Here is a 13,894-nt window from a genome sequence, read left to right on the forward strand (position 1 = left end):
TTCATCTACGTTCTTAATCGCTATACTTTTGAACTGTGGTAGATTTGTAACATTTGTCACTATGTTTGTGACTAGTGTACAAAATACTTCCAAAGCATTAGAGATTTTTAAAGTTCTGATAGAAAATAGTTTTGTTTTAGTTTTTAAAAAGAAAAATTCAGCCCTTTTCAGAGTGATAAGGTTCATATAGTGATTGCTTATTTTTAAACCCTCAAAATGGGAGTTAAGTGGGGTTAAAACAGTATAAGGACCTTGTTCTGATATTCTGCGCAGAGATAAATTTCATCCAGTAAAAGTCATATACTTTTGTGGGGAGGGACAACAGACACCAAGAGATAAACAAAGGCAAACTCAGACAGAGTGTATATAGCAATATAATCCAAAAACAGTACATGAAATAGTGTCATTGACAAACAGATTTATTCAGTGTACAAAGTTGTTTTCAAACTGGACGGCTTTGGTAATCTGATACAAGAATCTACTGATTTAGGTGACAAAGTTAGGGTTTGAGCAGCTCTGAGTTTGCATGATACAAGAGTCAAATTTTAGATGTTTAACATATTATTGATTTGCTTTCTTTGGCAACAGTTCTTTCATATCTATAAATTTGGTGAGACTCTGAATTAAGACAGGATGAAAAAATTCTGAATAAAGTCACCCTAAAAATTGGGGCTTATTTCAAAGCCCAATGAAATCAGCTGAAGTGTTTCCTCTAACTCCAATGGACTTTGCGTCAGAGCCTTTGTGATTTATTTTCCTCATTGGTTAAAAAGTGATACTAGTAAACTTTTTCATGCTGGGAGCATTATTCCCTGATCAAATCTTCTAATATTACGGTGGGGGGAGAGGGGGGAAAAAAGAGGAGTCCAGAAAACCTCAGTGCCTGTAACCATTATCTTAAAAGCACCAGACTCTTTCAAAAGGTCTAAATCAAGGGAACACTAAGGCTGTGTCTACATTGGCATGATTTTGCGCAAAAGCACCCACTTTTGCACAAAAACATGCTGCCTGTCTACACTGGCGGGAAGTTCTTCCGCAAGAACACTGACATTCTAATGTGTGAAATCAGTGCTTCTTGAGCAAGAACTATGATGCTCCCACTCAGGAAAAAGCCCTCTTGCACAACTGTTCTTGCGCAAGAGGCCAGTGTAGACAAACATGAATTTCTTGCGCAAGAAAGCCCGATGTCTAAAATGGCCATTGGAGCTTTCTTGTGCAAGAGAGCGTCTATATTGGCACGGGTGCTTTTGGGCAAAAGCAAGTCTCTTGCGTAAAAGCACATGCCAGTGTAGATGCTCTCTTGTGCAAATACTTTAAAGCAAGAGTTTTTGTGTTAAAAGTATTTACAGAAAGTCTTGCCAATGTAGACGTAGGACAAAAGTTGCAGCATAGCTTGAGAGAAACCAGGGAAACTTATTTGATGATCCTGCCTTAAAGTCCAGCCCCATGAACTTTTATGGAAGGTGAATATGAATCTATTTTACTTTGAAATAATTCATCTGCAGACAGACAAGCCATCATTCTATATTACTAATGAGTCACTTCCTCTGCTACTGTGATCCCCGCCCTTTTCAGAGATCACATTCATATTCCTTATTTTTCCAGCAGTAGGTTCATCATAACTTAGCGAGAATGTTACTACTGCAAGTTTTTCTTGTTGCTTCAGTAGTTTGGTCTTGTAAGTTGCTTTCCTCACCTTCGGTTTCTACATGCAGGCATGCTACTGAGAAATAACTGAACAGCCTCCCTGTTAATTCAATGCCATATTAAATAATGTCTGTTTCTTTTCTCTGTAGATGGAGAGGCCCAAGTCCTGGTACAATCTCAATTATCCCTCACCAGAGTAGAAGATAAAACTGCACGAATTGACTGTCGTGTTTCTGGCATAACCTTCAGCAGTGCTTACATACATTGGTATCGACAGAGACGTGATGAAGCTCCGGAACGAATTCTCTATTTGTCATCAGGAAAGCCTGTCTTTGACCAGGATTATGAGAAGGCAAAGTATGAAGCAGAAAAGCAGCTCTCAGAGTCTAACTGTGTCCTGACAGTAAATAAAATAACCAAGAATGATGCAGCTATCTATTACTGTGCCGTTTGGGACCACACAGTATTAGAAAAATCTTCACATTCTGTACAAAAACCTATTTGGTTTTCAAGAATAGTCTTTCAAAACATATGAAACCACAGATAGCTCCCTATCTCTCACCGTAAGCACAAATGCCTTATTGGAATCTGTAACAAGCAATTAAAAGCAACTCTTCTCACACATGTTTTGCAAGCAGAAAGAGCACAGCTGTCTTTGCAACAATAAGACTGCGTAGTTGCATTGGACAGCTACACAATCAGGGGAGCAAAACTTTCATTTGATCTCTGAATGACTTAAGTCTGATACAAATGCACATTTACCTGTTTGCCAAAGAGAGCAGAATATTTAGAGCTGACATTAAAACTGAATTATGTTAAGTTTGGATATTCCTTGACACAGAAAGGATAGGACAGTCAATCCGGAGCATTCCATCCAATATGCTATTCTAAGAAGAAGAAAATCTCCTGCTGACATAGTATGAGATTTCGCTACTCTGTCCTTATCTAGTCCACAAACTCATTTTAATACTGCCTATATATTCTAGTAGCCTTTGTTCAATTAGTTACATGCACTGGAAACTAAACTAGCAATGCTACAACATATTTTGACGTTAGCAGAGAAGAGATTAAAGCTATTTAACAACATAAGAATGGTCATTCTGGGTCAGACCAAAGGTCCATCTGGCCCAGTATCCTGTTTTCCGACAGTGGCCAATCCCAGATGCACCAAAGGGAATGAACAGAACAGACATAGTCATCCATCCTCTCTTGTCACCCATTTCCCGCTTCTGACAGAGGCTAGCGACACCATTCCTACCATTCTGGCTAACCTACATGAATTCAGCTAGTTCTTCTTTGAACTCTGTTAAAGTCCTGGTCTTCACAACATCCTCTGACAAGGAGTTCCACACGTTGACTGTGCACTGCATGAAGAAAAAGCTTCCTTTTGTTTCTTTTAAACCTATTACTATATCTATTAATTTCAGCTGGTGACCTCTGTACATTTGACCTGTGAAAGGTTTGTTAGCCCAGCAGATCCCTGCTCATAAAACCACAAAGTTCAGTTCTAAAGAACTGTTTCATATTTAATCTGCTATACCAGTTAGAAGAATATTTGCTCAAGGAGCAAATATTCTTCTAACTTTTATATTACATTTAATCTATCTAGCCATACATGTGAATGCAACTTACAGTCAAATATATGGTCAAAGTTCCTGCTGCACAGAACCAAGACACAAAACTGAAGTGAGTTGCTAGAGAACTATGGATTAATACTTGGAAAGATAATGAAAAAAGAAACGACTGTAGTGATGTGACATCCCCTTTTTAAAAAAAACAAAAAACAAAAAACACGTGGTTGCTTCTTTTCTGCTTCTGCCATACCGTTAAGCATTTAGACACTCTTACACACACACACACACACACACACACACACACACACACAGAGCAGAGGGTTGAATAAGGTTTTGAAAGCCCATTAAAGAGTGCATTTTAACAGACATTTGGAAGTGGGGAGAAAGCATGACATACTAGATTAGAGTATAATGGTAAATATATAGACTAATTGCGCTATAATGTAAAATGGTAAAAGCAACAGAGAGATGCTCTCATGAACTGGAGACAGTGTAGTGTGCATGCACACTACCCTTTAGTAGAGGATTCAACATTTACTCAACTATGTGGTATAGGCCCCATGCACCTAAAAGGATTCATATGTGGGGGAAACCCTTTCTTATTGTGTGTTTAACTGAAGAATTCACTGTCTGTTTACAAAGAAGCTATTGAAATACAGCACATTACTTGTCTTGGTGGACTTTTGTACACTAAGTAAGAGTTCAACCGTGATCTCCATTACTTCAAGTATAGGTCTCTGCTGTGAATCAGTCCTTGTTGCAAGACAATAAACCTAATATTGAAAAAAATAGCTTGTAAATTAATTGTGCAGATACCTACAGGCATGAACTGGCCCTCTCTCAGAGCTGGGTTAAAGTATCCGTGAGCAGGGCCACCCTACTTCAGTAGAGGGCATTAGCACGCAGATATATTAGCTCAGTTGTGAGTAGTGAAATGTAAAATGGCCATGCTATCATAATTAAGTAGGAAGAAACACAGAAGATTTGAAGACTGAAGAGTGCACTACAGCTCAGTTCTGCCACAGGCTCAGTGTCTCCATAAACATAGTGAACACCATCAACTTCCATTGGCATTTCTGGTATCTGATGCAGCAAGCAATAAGAGAATGACAAAGACAACTACAGTTTTGACTGCACTATCAGCAGTTGTTCTCCTCCCCATTCGTGCCCATCATCTGCCAATCCAATTCTCCAACAAATTCATTCAGGTTTTCTTCCATGCTGTCACACACACATAGAATAGCTCTTTGTCTCATATGGAGTCACATTATTTTTTCCTCTGTGAGGCTTCTATCCCAAGGATTAACAAGTCGGCTAACGCACAGTGACTGAGCTGTGGGGGTGAATGAGGAGAAAAATAAACACCAGGATAGTTGTGAACTAACAAAGACACATTCAAAAAATATATTTTGAAGTTTCCCTTTCCCACAAACTTGAAAGGTAGCTTTTCTATTCAGATTGGTAGCAGTGTTAGGCTGAGTCTACACAGCAGGGCTTAATGTGAAATAAGCTATGCAAATTGAGTTATGTCAATTACGTAGCTTATTTCAAAATAGCTTAGAGTTTCGGTGCTATCTACACAGCACTTATTTAGAAAGAAAACACTTCCTCGGACTTCCCTTACTCCTTGTATAATGAGGGTTACGGGAGTCAGAGTTAGAAGTCTTCCAACTTGACAGGACTTTGACGTTATTTAAATATAACTGTCTGCTGTAGAAACAGACTTAGTTATTTCAGAATAACGCTAGTTATTTACAAATAACATTGAAGTGTAGACATACCCTTAGGCAGAACTTTGCCTCCGTTTTCACCCTAGGGCCCAGAACCTTCTAAGTAGCTCCTGAGTACCTCCTGGTGCTACCGTAATGTAAATAACTAGCAGATTTACTCACCATTGCTCAGGTCTATAACCCTTTTTTGTTTTAAATAAAACGGAATACGTACATGCTTTTTAAAAATGACTATTTTTCAAAAACAGTACTCGTTAGAAAGTTATTTTAATTTTAGATTTTAGACTAACAACGCTTTTCCATTTTTTTTTTTAGTAAATTTTTAAATGGGAATTCCATCAAGTGTATTTCTTTCCCTTCATCTTATCATTTGCTTTGTTTTAACAAAAAAGAGCTATAGTCAATTTGGTTTCAATAACATTTTCTTCTAGTTTTCAAACCTTATTGTATTGATTTGACTGTGCCAAAAGAGAGCATGATCCCCATTTTCTCTCATTTCTGCAAGGTTTATTGAGAAGCAATCCTATTCTAGGGCCAGACTATTTTTTCTAGCTGCTTAGGTCCCCCAAAGCTGTGTGGCCACAGAACTGCCCATTGAGCCCAATGCAGGGACTCAGGGTTGCAGCAGGGAGAGATGCTTCTCCCCAAACCCTGAAGCTGTCAGGATGGCAGAGGAGCACCCCTCCCCTCTCTGCTAGCACCAAGCTACCACGGCCAGGGGAAGGGGCAACTCCTCATCCCCAGCAGAGAGTTCAGATAAACCAAAGGTGTAACCTCCTGCCAAGTCCCATCCAGACCTGAGTTCCCTCTCCCCTCCGCCCCCGACCTTCTGTACCTTCATCTCCAGTCTTACCCCCAGTCCAGAGCCTACTGCAACCCAACCCCCATCCCAGAGCCTGTACCTCCTTCTGTTCTCCAACTCCCAGGGCAGAGATCCTCCCCAAACCTGGAGCCCCTCTCCTGCACCTCAAACACCTCACCCTTAGCCCTCCCCCGAAGCCTGCACCCCAAGCCAGAGTCCCTGCACCCTTTGTCCAAGCCCCAAATCCCTCAACTGCAGCCTCAACCTGGAGTCCATACCTCCAGTAGGCGCTATCACATTCCTGTACCCTAACCCTGAGCTCCCTCCCACACTCAGAGTCCTTTAGTCCCACCCCATGAAGTGTTATGTCCACCAATATGAAAGTGATGTGTTGCAGGTTCATCCTATTTTATTGGCTCAGCCTCTTTCAACATTTATGTCAGTTCGGAGGAGTGCGCTTGCTTTGGTGATAGTCTCTTTTCTGTTTGCTTCTCATAAAACCAATCCCATTCCAGGCATATCCCATTTTCCTGGTATAACCAAACCCTGACTTTCCTTTCAGTTATGATAACAGGAAACTGTACTCTGAAATCGGTAGTCCTAGCTGTTACCATTAAGTAGTAGTTCTTGATCAAACAGACAAACCCTTTAAAATATATAACAACTGACCCTGAAACACAACCAAGGAATTTGTTTCATGCCAGGGTTAGGGTTGAAACTATCCCAAAGTAAGTCTACCTCACTGTTTCTCTATCAGTGGTACAAGTACCCTTGGGGTACTTGAAAGAAGTCTGAGGACTGGAGGGTGGGGTGAATATGTCAACAACTAAAATTTGCAGAAATCTGAATTTGTTTTAAGTTTTACAGCACTTTATTATTTTAGTAATTTGTACACCCAAAAATTTCATCACCCGCCAGCTACGATTAAGTTGTTTAAACAAACGTGTTTCAATGGTAGAAAAAAAATTGTGTGTTTCAATGGTAGAAAAAAATTGTGTGTATCTGAAAACTAAGTACTGGGGGGTACTTATTTTTTTAAATGGGTACTTTTTTTTTTAAATAAAAGTTGAGGAAAACTGGTTTATATAATTATATATTACCTCTTCTTCAGCCAGTGTGACTTAACTGCAGATTACCTAAATGAGTCACTTCCTCTCCTCACCCATACTTCTCTCTCCCCATTAAAGACCATCATTTACATTCCTTGGCTGGAGTTCTAACAAGAGCAGCAAGAATGTTGCTGTTAAAAGCTTTTGTTCTATCAATGGTTTTCTCTTGTAAGTGTATTACTGATAGGGCTCTCTGCATACCTTGGCACAGGACAGCCACAGCAACTGGAGAGTTTTCACATTATTTCAGGTTGATGTACATCTTTTTAATTTTTTTCTCCACAGATGGCTCCTCACAAGTGAAGCTGATCCAGCCTCAACAGTCCATGACCAGGGAAGAAAGTAAAACCATTCGAATTGACTGTCGTGTTTCTGTACGGAATTTTGACCAGGCTTATATCCACTGGTACAAACAGAGACCAGGTGCAGCTCCGGAGCGGATTCTATACATCTCAACACAGGCTGCTTTTGACAGAGCCTCAGACAAAGGGAAGTTTAATGCTGAAAAGAAGAAGATCGGCCAGCCTACCTGTACCCTGATCATAGACAAAACATCCTTCAGTGACACTGCTACATACTATTGTGCCTACTGGGATCACACAGTGTTAGAGAACAGTACGCCACCTGTACAAAAATCCACTCTGCTATTCAAGACACAGGTTTGCCAGTGTACGAGGACACTTTCATTGCTTTCATTACGTCTCAGCCTGGAGCTTGCTGCAGAAACTCTTTATTGTCTTTGGCAACTCGATAGATACAGCAATGGCTGACTTTGTATGTATTGTCCAAACACCCACTGAAAACAGATCAGTTCTAGCAGAACAGGAGCTCAGTTAGGGCACAAAGGGGGAGGCAGGTATCCAATCCCATTACAAATCTATGGGAGTTGTGTATTTTGCTGACTCTTGACTTTAAAAATATCTTCCCCTAGTGTATTAGGTGAAGCTACCAGTAATTCAATGGGTGGGTTAATATGGGCTGACTGGGCGGAGGTTTGACAGCAGCAGAGGAGCATAAGACTTGGGGTGAAAATTCTGGATCCAAAAAAGGAATCTCCCAGTCCAGACATCATTCATCCAATGAAACAGGGAGTAAAAAAACTAGTAGCACTGGACCTGGAGCGTAGGTACCATAATAGATCTCCCTCTAGCTACCTAGTAATGGGGAATCATCCTGCACAGTATTCTCCTCAGATACAGAAGTTCATGTTAGGGTCTATAGATTCCACTTAGGGCTTGACCAATACCCACCGAGGTACACAAGTGCCTTTCCATTGACTTCAGTGGCTTTGGATAAGACCACAAATCACATAATGGCATGGCAAACCAGCCTGGCCACTTAATGGTACATTTTGATATTACCCCAATGGAAAGAAGAGGTTTAAAACTGCTGTTTTATTACCCCTAAACTATAAAGAGGTTATTTTTAACATTATAAAAACCAGCAAACTCTGTTCAAGGGCCAGCCTATATTGAGTCTTATGGCAGGTGAGCAGAAATACTTTGTAGGAAAGCAGACTAGATGCTGCTTGAGCAGATATTGTATAATTTCAGTTTAAACATGAATGTTCAGGGAACATCACAATGGGAAATCAAGACCTGGCCCAGTGATTTTATAGTCTAAATGGAGTCAAGGTTCCGTCAGACCTAGTGGTTAAAAAGTGTGTGATCACAGATAGAAAGAAGGGCAGATTTGGGAGCATGGCTTATTGAATGAAACTAGAATGACAAACTAATAGAGCTACGGTATAAAAAAAAAAATGATAAAGGAGTAGATTGACTCTGACTGAAAGAGAACAAAGTAGTATTTAACAGGGGGGAAAAAAGGGTATTTGTAAATTAATTCAACAAAAATATCTTCGTGTAGAATTCACCCGCTCAGAACTAGAATAAAACTGACTGCAAATATTCTAGAGCAGGGCCATCCAAGATCAGCAGAGGGCATTAGCAGACAGATAAACGAGGCACTTCAGAAAACTCAATACATATACGTGGGAAACGATCTCACTAAATAATATTCCACTATTTAACCTCATAAAAACCCAGCAAGAGCCTGATCCTGGAAGGGGATTAATATCTTCTGAAGGGTTCTAAGTATTCTACTGGCAACAGGGTGACCAGATGTCCCAATTTATAGGGTCAATCTTGATAATCAGTCTTTACCTGCTATAATCCACTCTTACTCCCCACCACTGCCCCTATTTTTAGCATTTGCTATTTGGTCAGTAACTGGCAAAAGCACCTCTCATGCTGAGCAGATAAAGAAAATAACCCACAAGAAAATTATTCTTCTCTGTGCCATCAACAGAGCTCTCTCTCTCCCTTCTTCTTTGTATTAGTTACAATAATAGCTCAGAACCCCAATCCCAGATCTACTCCACAATACGCAAGTCACTCTGTGCAGAGGATGAAAAATGTTTGCATCAAAACTCAAACATCTTGGTTCTTTCTTCTACCACATATGCACAAACACCAAAGTGGACTATGGCTGGAGAGGGCAGGAGGATATAGCATATTTGAACATTAAGTAACAAATTCTCTACTGGGGCACATTCTTCTAGACTGAAGACCTTTGGGACTGTCATTCCATTTATTTCTATGGATAGCACCTAACAAATTGAAGCAAAATGCAGGACAATGTAGCACTTTAAAGACTAACAAGATGGTTTATTAGATGATGAGCTTTCAGCTACCCCAGACTAACACGGCTACATCTCTACCGCTACCTAACAAAATGGAGACTCCATCTAGACAAAGGCTCTGGTAACCACTGAAATAAATATTAAAAGACCAATCCTTCATTACACAGACTTCCATGCTCTGCTATCTTTAGAAGAGTATAGATTGTGAAAATTTGGTTCAGGTCAGATAGTGCGCTGACAAATGTAACTTCAGATGAGTTTCCCTTAAAGTAGCATATGGAAACAGCAAAACCTCATTGCTCAGTACCTAAATGAGTCATTTTCTGCCCCCAAATGAACCTCTCTGTCCACTCCAGCAAAGCAGTCACTTCTCTCAGACACAAGTTCAAGCAAAACTTGTATAATGCTGCTGTGCCTCATTGTTATGCTGGCTTTGGCTCTCTCATATGAGTTTCTTTGGTTTTCCCCCTTTTCTGCTCAATGGTACATTACTGAGTAACAACTCACTGTACTCTGGGTTCATGTTAATTTCATGATTTCTATTCTTACTCTTTTTAAATGCACATGCACAAATACATCCGGGGGGTTCGTTTAGACTACAGAGCTTTAACTCTGCTGCGTCCAAGGAACGCATCTTGGGGAAAAAAGAAAAAAAAAAAAAGCGCAGATGCATGTTTTCAGCATCCCTGTAAAGTTCATTCTACGACGAAGAAGGAATGTTCCAAAAGAGGCCTTTTTCCCCGACATTTGGCCCAGTATAGGGCCAATTGTCAGAAAAGCCTCTTTCAGAAGAAAAATGGAAAGAGATACCCATGTTGCAAAGCTTTTTCCGATAGAGCTTTATAGTCTACGCACAGCCTAAGACAAGCTCACTTGTCCATTACAAGGACAGAAACTAAAACTGCCTATATTGACCATGAAGCTTCTGACATTCAGGATTGCTGTTGTACACTGCAGAGTTATGAGGTCTGTATTGATACCAGAGAGGATTCTGTACATCACAGCTGAACAATCTGTACTGGACAAGTAATCTCTTAAGTAATTTAAGTATAAAAAGAAATATAACTGGCCCAACTCTACTCTAAGGCTGTGTCTACACTGGCAAGTTATTCCGGAAAAATCAGCTGCTTTTCCGGAAAAAACTTGCCAGCTGTCCACACTGGTCGCTTGAAATTCCGGAAAAGCACTGTCTATCTAATGTAAAGTCATCAGTGCTTTTCCGGAAAAAACTATGCTGCTCCTGTTCGGGGAAAAGTCTTTTTTCCGGAAAACTGTTCCGGAAGAGGGCCAGTGTAGACAGCACAGTAGTGTTTTCCGCAAAAAAAAAAAAAAAAAAAAAAAAAAAAAAAAAAAAAAGCCCCGATCGCGAAACGACGATTGGGGCTTTTTTGCGGAAAAGCGTGTCTAGATTGGCCACAGACGCTTTTCCGCAAAAAGTGCTTTTCCGGAAAAGCGACCTGCCAATCTAGACGCGCTTTTCCGAAATGCTTTTAACGGAACACTTTTCTGTTAAAAGCATTTCCGGAAAATCATGCCAGTGTAGATGTAGCCTAACAGTAAAGTCACTATCCCTTAATGGCAGAGCTACCTGTTATGTGCCTACCTGGATTTCAGAGAGTTAGAAAACCAGAGGGTATATCCACACTAGCCCCCCTAGTTTGAACTAGGGAAGCTAATGTAGGCCTTCGAAGTTGCAAATCAAGCCCGTGATTTAAATATCCCATGCTTGATTTGCATCTTCCTGGCTGGTTGCCATTTTTTTAAATTTACAAGTTCGGACTGGAATGAGGTTTAACAGGTAGTTCGAACTAGGGCTTTATTTTGAACTACCGGGTCCCTGCCACATGTAGACATGGGCAGTTAGTCCGGACTTGTAAATTTCAAAAATGGTGACCGGCCAGGAAGATGCAAATCAAGTGCGCGATATTTAAATCACAGGCTTGATTTGCAACTTCGAATGCCTACATTAGCCTCCCTAGTTCGAACTAGGGGACTTGTATAGACATACCCAGAGATAATATGTACAAAAACTTCATTCTGAATATTAAACCATATTTCCTCAAATGAGCAAATCTTCAGTTACCTCCCTATTTTTGCCATTCAGCTCTAGAAACTTCTCACTAGCTTATATTAAAACCTAAACCGTTTATTGTGAAGTAGTTACTGTCACCGCACATATAACATTCTTGGTTCCAACACAACCCAACACTACCCCAGTTCTTGTGACGCAGCAGCTGCAAGGGTGGAGAGGGACTGGGAGCCAGATCCAAGACAATACCTGTGAAGTGAGCTCATTAAGAGGACTGGACATACAGAAGGCCTTGGGAGTCCAGCAGCAAGTGCCTGCCCTTGGAAGAACTCTTTGAAGCAGCATTAAGTGAGGTGATGACAAATTGGGTGCATGAGAGGGATAAATAGGAGGCATCTTGTAGAGGGACACCAGGTTTTTCTTCTGTCAATATCGATCAGGATCAGCAGAAGCCCAGCTCTACCCCCCCCCCCCCACCCCCATCTAACTTATCTGGCCAGGGTAGTTAGGGGGAGCAACTATTGGTAACAAGATGGAATGTGTTTGTGTGTGTATAGGAGAGAGAGTGCATGAGTGAAATGTATCATATGCATATGAGAAAGTGTTGATTGATCTATGTATGTTTAATAAATGTGGCGTATTGCCTTATCCCCCTGAAAAAGATCCCAGGTGCTTCTTTTAAGCACAACAATATGGGCAACAGTAAAGTTCACTGACCTCTCTGAAACCTGTCACATGGAACTGACATACCTACACCCAACAGGACTATTCTTGGCTCCTTCTTAAGCAAGTCACTTCCTCTCCACAAAGGCACTTGGTTCTCCATCTGAGATCCTAAATTACAGCCTTCTATTTCTGATGTGCAGGCTCAACTGAAGTTAGTGAGAATGTTACTGCTGCAGATTCTTATTGTGGCTTCAAGCTGGTCATGTAAGTCAAGGGTTTTCACTCTGGTTTTTACTAAATGTGTCAGTTACTCAGCAACAACCAAAGAGGCTCCAGATTCATGCTTATCGTATTTTTCCCTTCCTTTCCTTGTAGATGGAGCTGCACAAGAACAACTGACACAAACTCAGATATCCATCACAAAGATACCAAAGAAAACCGTAAAAATGGACTATAAAATTTTTGGCATTGATGTTGGCGGTGCCTATATACACTGGTACGGACAGAGACCTGGAGAAGCTCCAGAGTGGCTGTTGTATTTATAAGACACAAAACGATCAATCCAGTTTTGACAAGGACAAGTTTAGCATTGACAAGACATCATGAAAACCCATCTGTACCCTAACAGTTAAATACAAATTAAGCAAGTGAAACTGGATATTATATGGATCAGTGTGTGAGACTCTTAATATGAATGAATTGTAAATGGTGCTCATTCATCTCATGTAATTTAGGTACTTAAAAGGGTATTACAAGGAGGAGGGAGAAAAATTGTTCTCCTTGACCTCTGAGGATAGAACAAGAAGCAATGGGCTTAAATTGCAGCAAGGAAGGTTTAGACTGGACATTAGGAGAAGCTTCCTAACTATCAGGGTGGCTCAACACTGGAATAAATTGCCTAAGGAGATTGCAGAGTCTCTAACACTGGAGATATTTAAGAGCACATTAAATAGACATCTATCAGGGATCTAGATGATCTAGATCACTGGTTCCCAAACTTTTTGGCATCATGCCCCCTTTTTGATTTTTGAGAAACCCTCATACATACACACACACACACACGCTCCTCCCCCCCAAAATAGCAGCAAAACTTAGTGTGGGATTGACAGGGTGTGTGGGGCTGGGTTGCCTCACGCCTCCCCTGGAATTTCTTCATGCCCCCCCAGGTGGGCACACCCCCCAGTTTGGGAACTCATGATCTAGATGCCCATGGAAGGGCAGGAGACTGGGCTTGATGACTGCTTGAGGTCCCTCCCAGTTCTAATATTCTATTAGAGCCATCAACATGCATGTCACAGTCTTCAGAACATCCAATATACATTCATATCCATTCAAGTTCTTGGTATAGATGTTAAGGAAACCATTTAGTCCACAACCATGGGTTAGCAATGCAGCCAGGGCTGGGGGAGGCAGGCCCCAGCTCCACCTACAACCCCACCACAGAGAGGGGAGGAGGCGAGACAGCACGCTGAGTGCACCCCTCCATGGGGAAGGGAAACGTGACTGCACATGGCTGCAGCCTGCCTGGCCCCCAAAGCACCAGGGAAGGGGCCACATGGTTGTCACTTTCTGGTCTCCAGAGCAACAGGAGGGCCGGTGTGGGGGGCAGCAACACCACCCCTAGAATGCCTACAGCATTCTGGGGGCAGAGTGTGTGTAGGGCCATGTCTGGCAGTTTGGGAAGGCAAAGCCTTCC

General features: G+C 41.2%; 1 long non-coding RNA gene and 1 gene segment (V, D, J or C); one reads left to right on the top strand and one right to left on the bottom strand.

Annotated features, from left to right (window-relative positions):
• LOC142827268 (uncharacterized) overlaps positions 1-13,894 on the bottom strand; it is a 154,601-nt gene that overhangs the window by 111,759 nt on the left and 28,948 nt on the right. The window lies entirely within an intron of this gene.
• Positions 1,348-3,441, top strand: LOC142827266 (putative non-functional T cell receptor gamma variable 10). The segment is given in 2 exon segments: positions 1,348-1,678; positions 1,797-3,441. Coding segments are annotated over 2 exon segments (432 nt in total).

This window comes from Pelodiscus sinensis, chromosome 2 (assembly GCF_049634645.1).
Source record: "Pelodiscus sinensis isolate JC-2024 chromosome 2, ASM4963464v1, whole genome shotgun sequence".
NCBI lineage: Eukaryota > Metazoa > Chordata > Testudines > Trionychidae > Pelodiscus > Pelodiscus sinensis.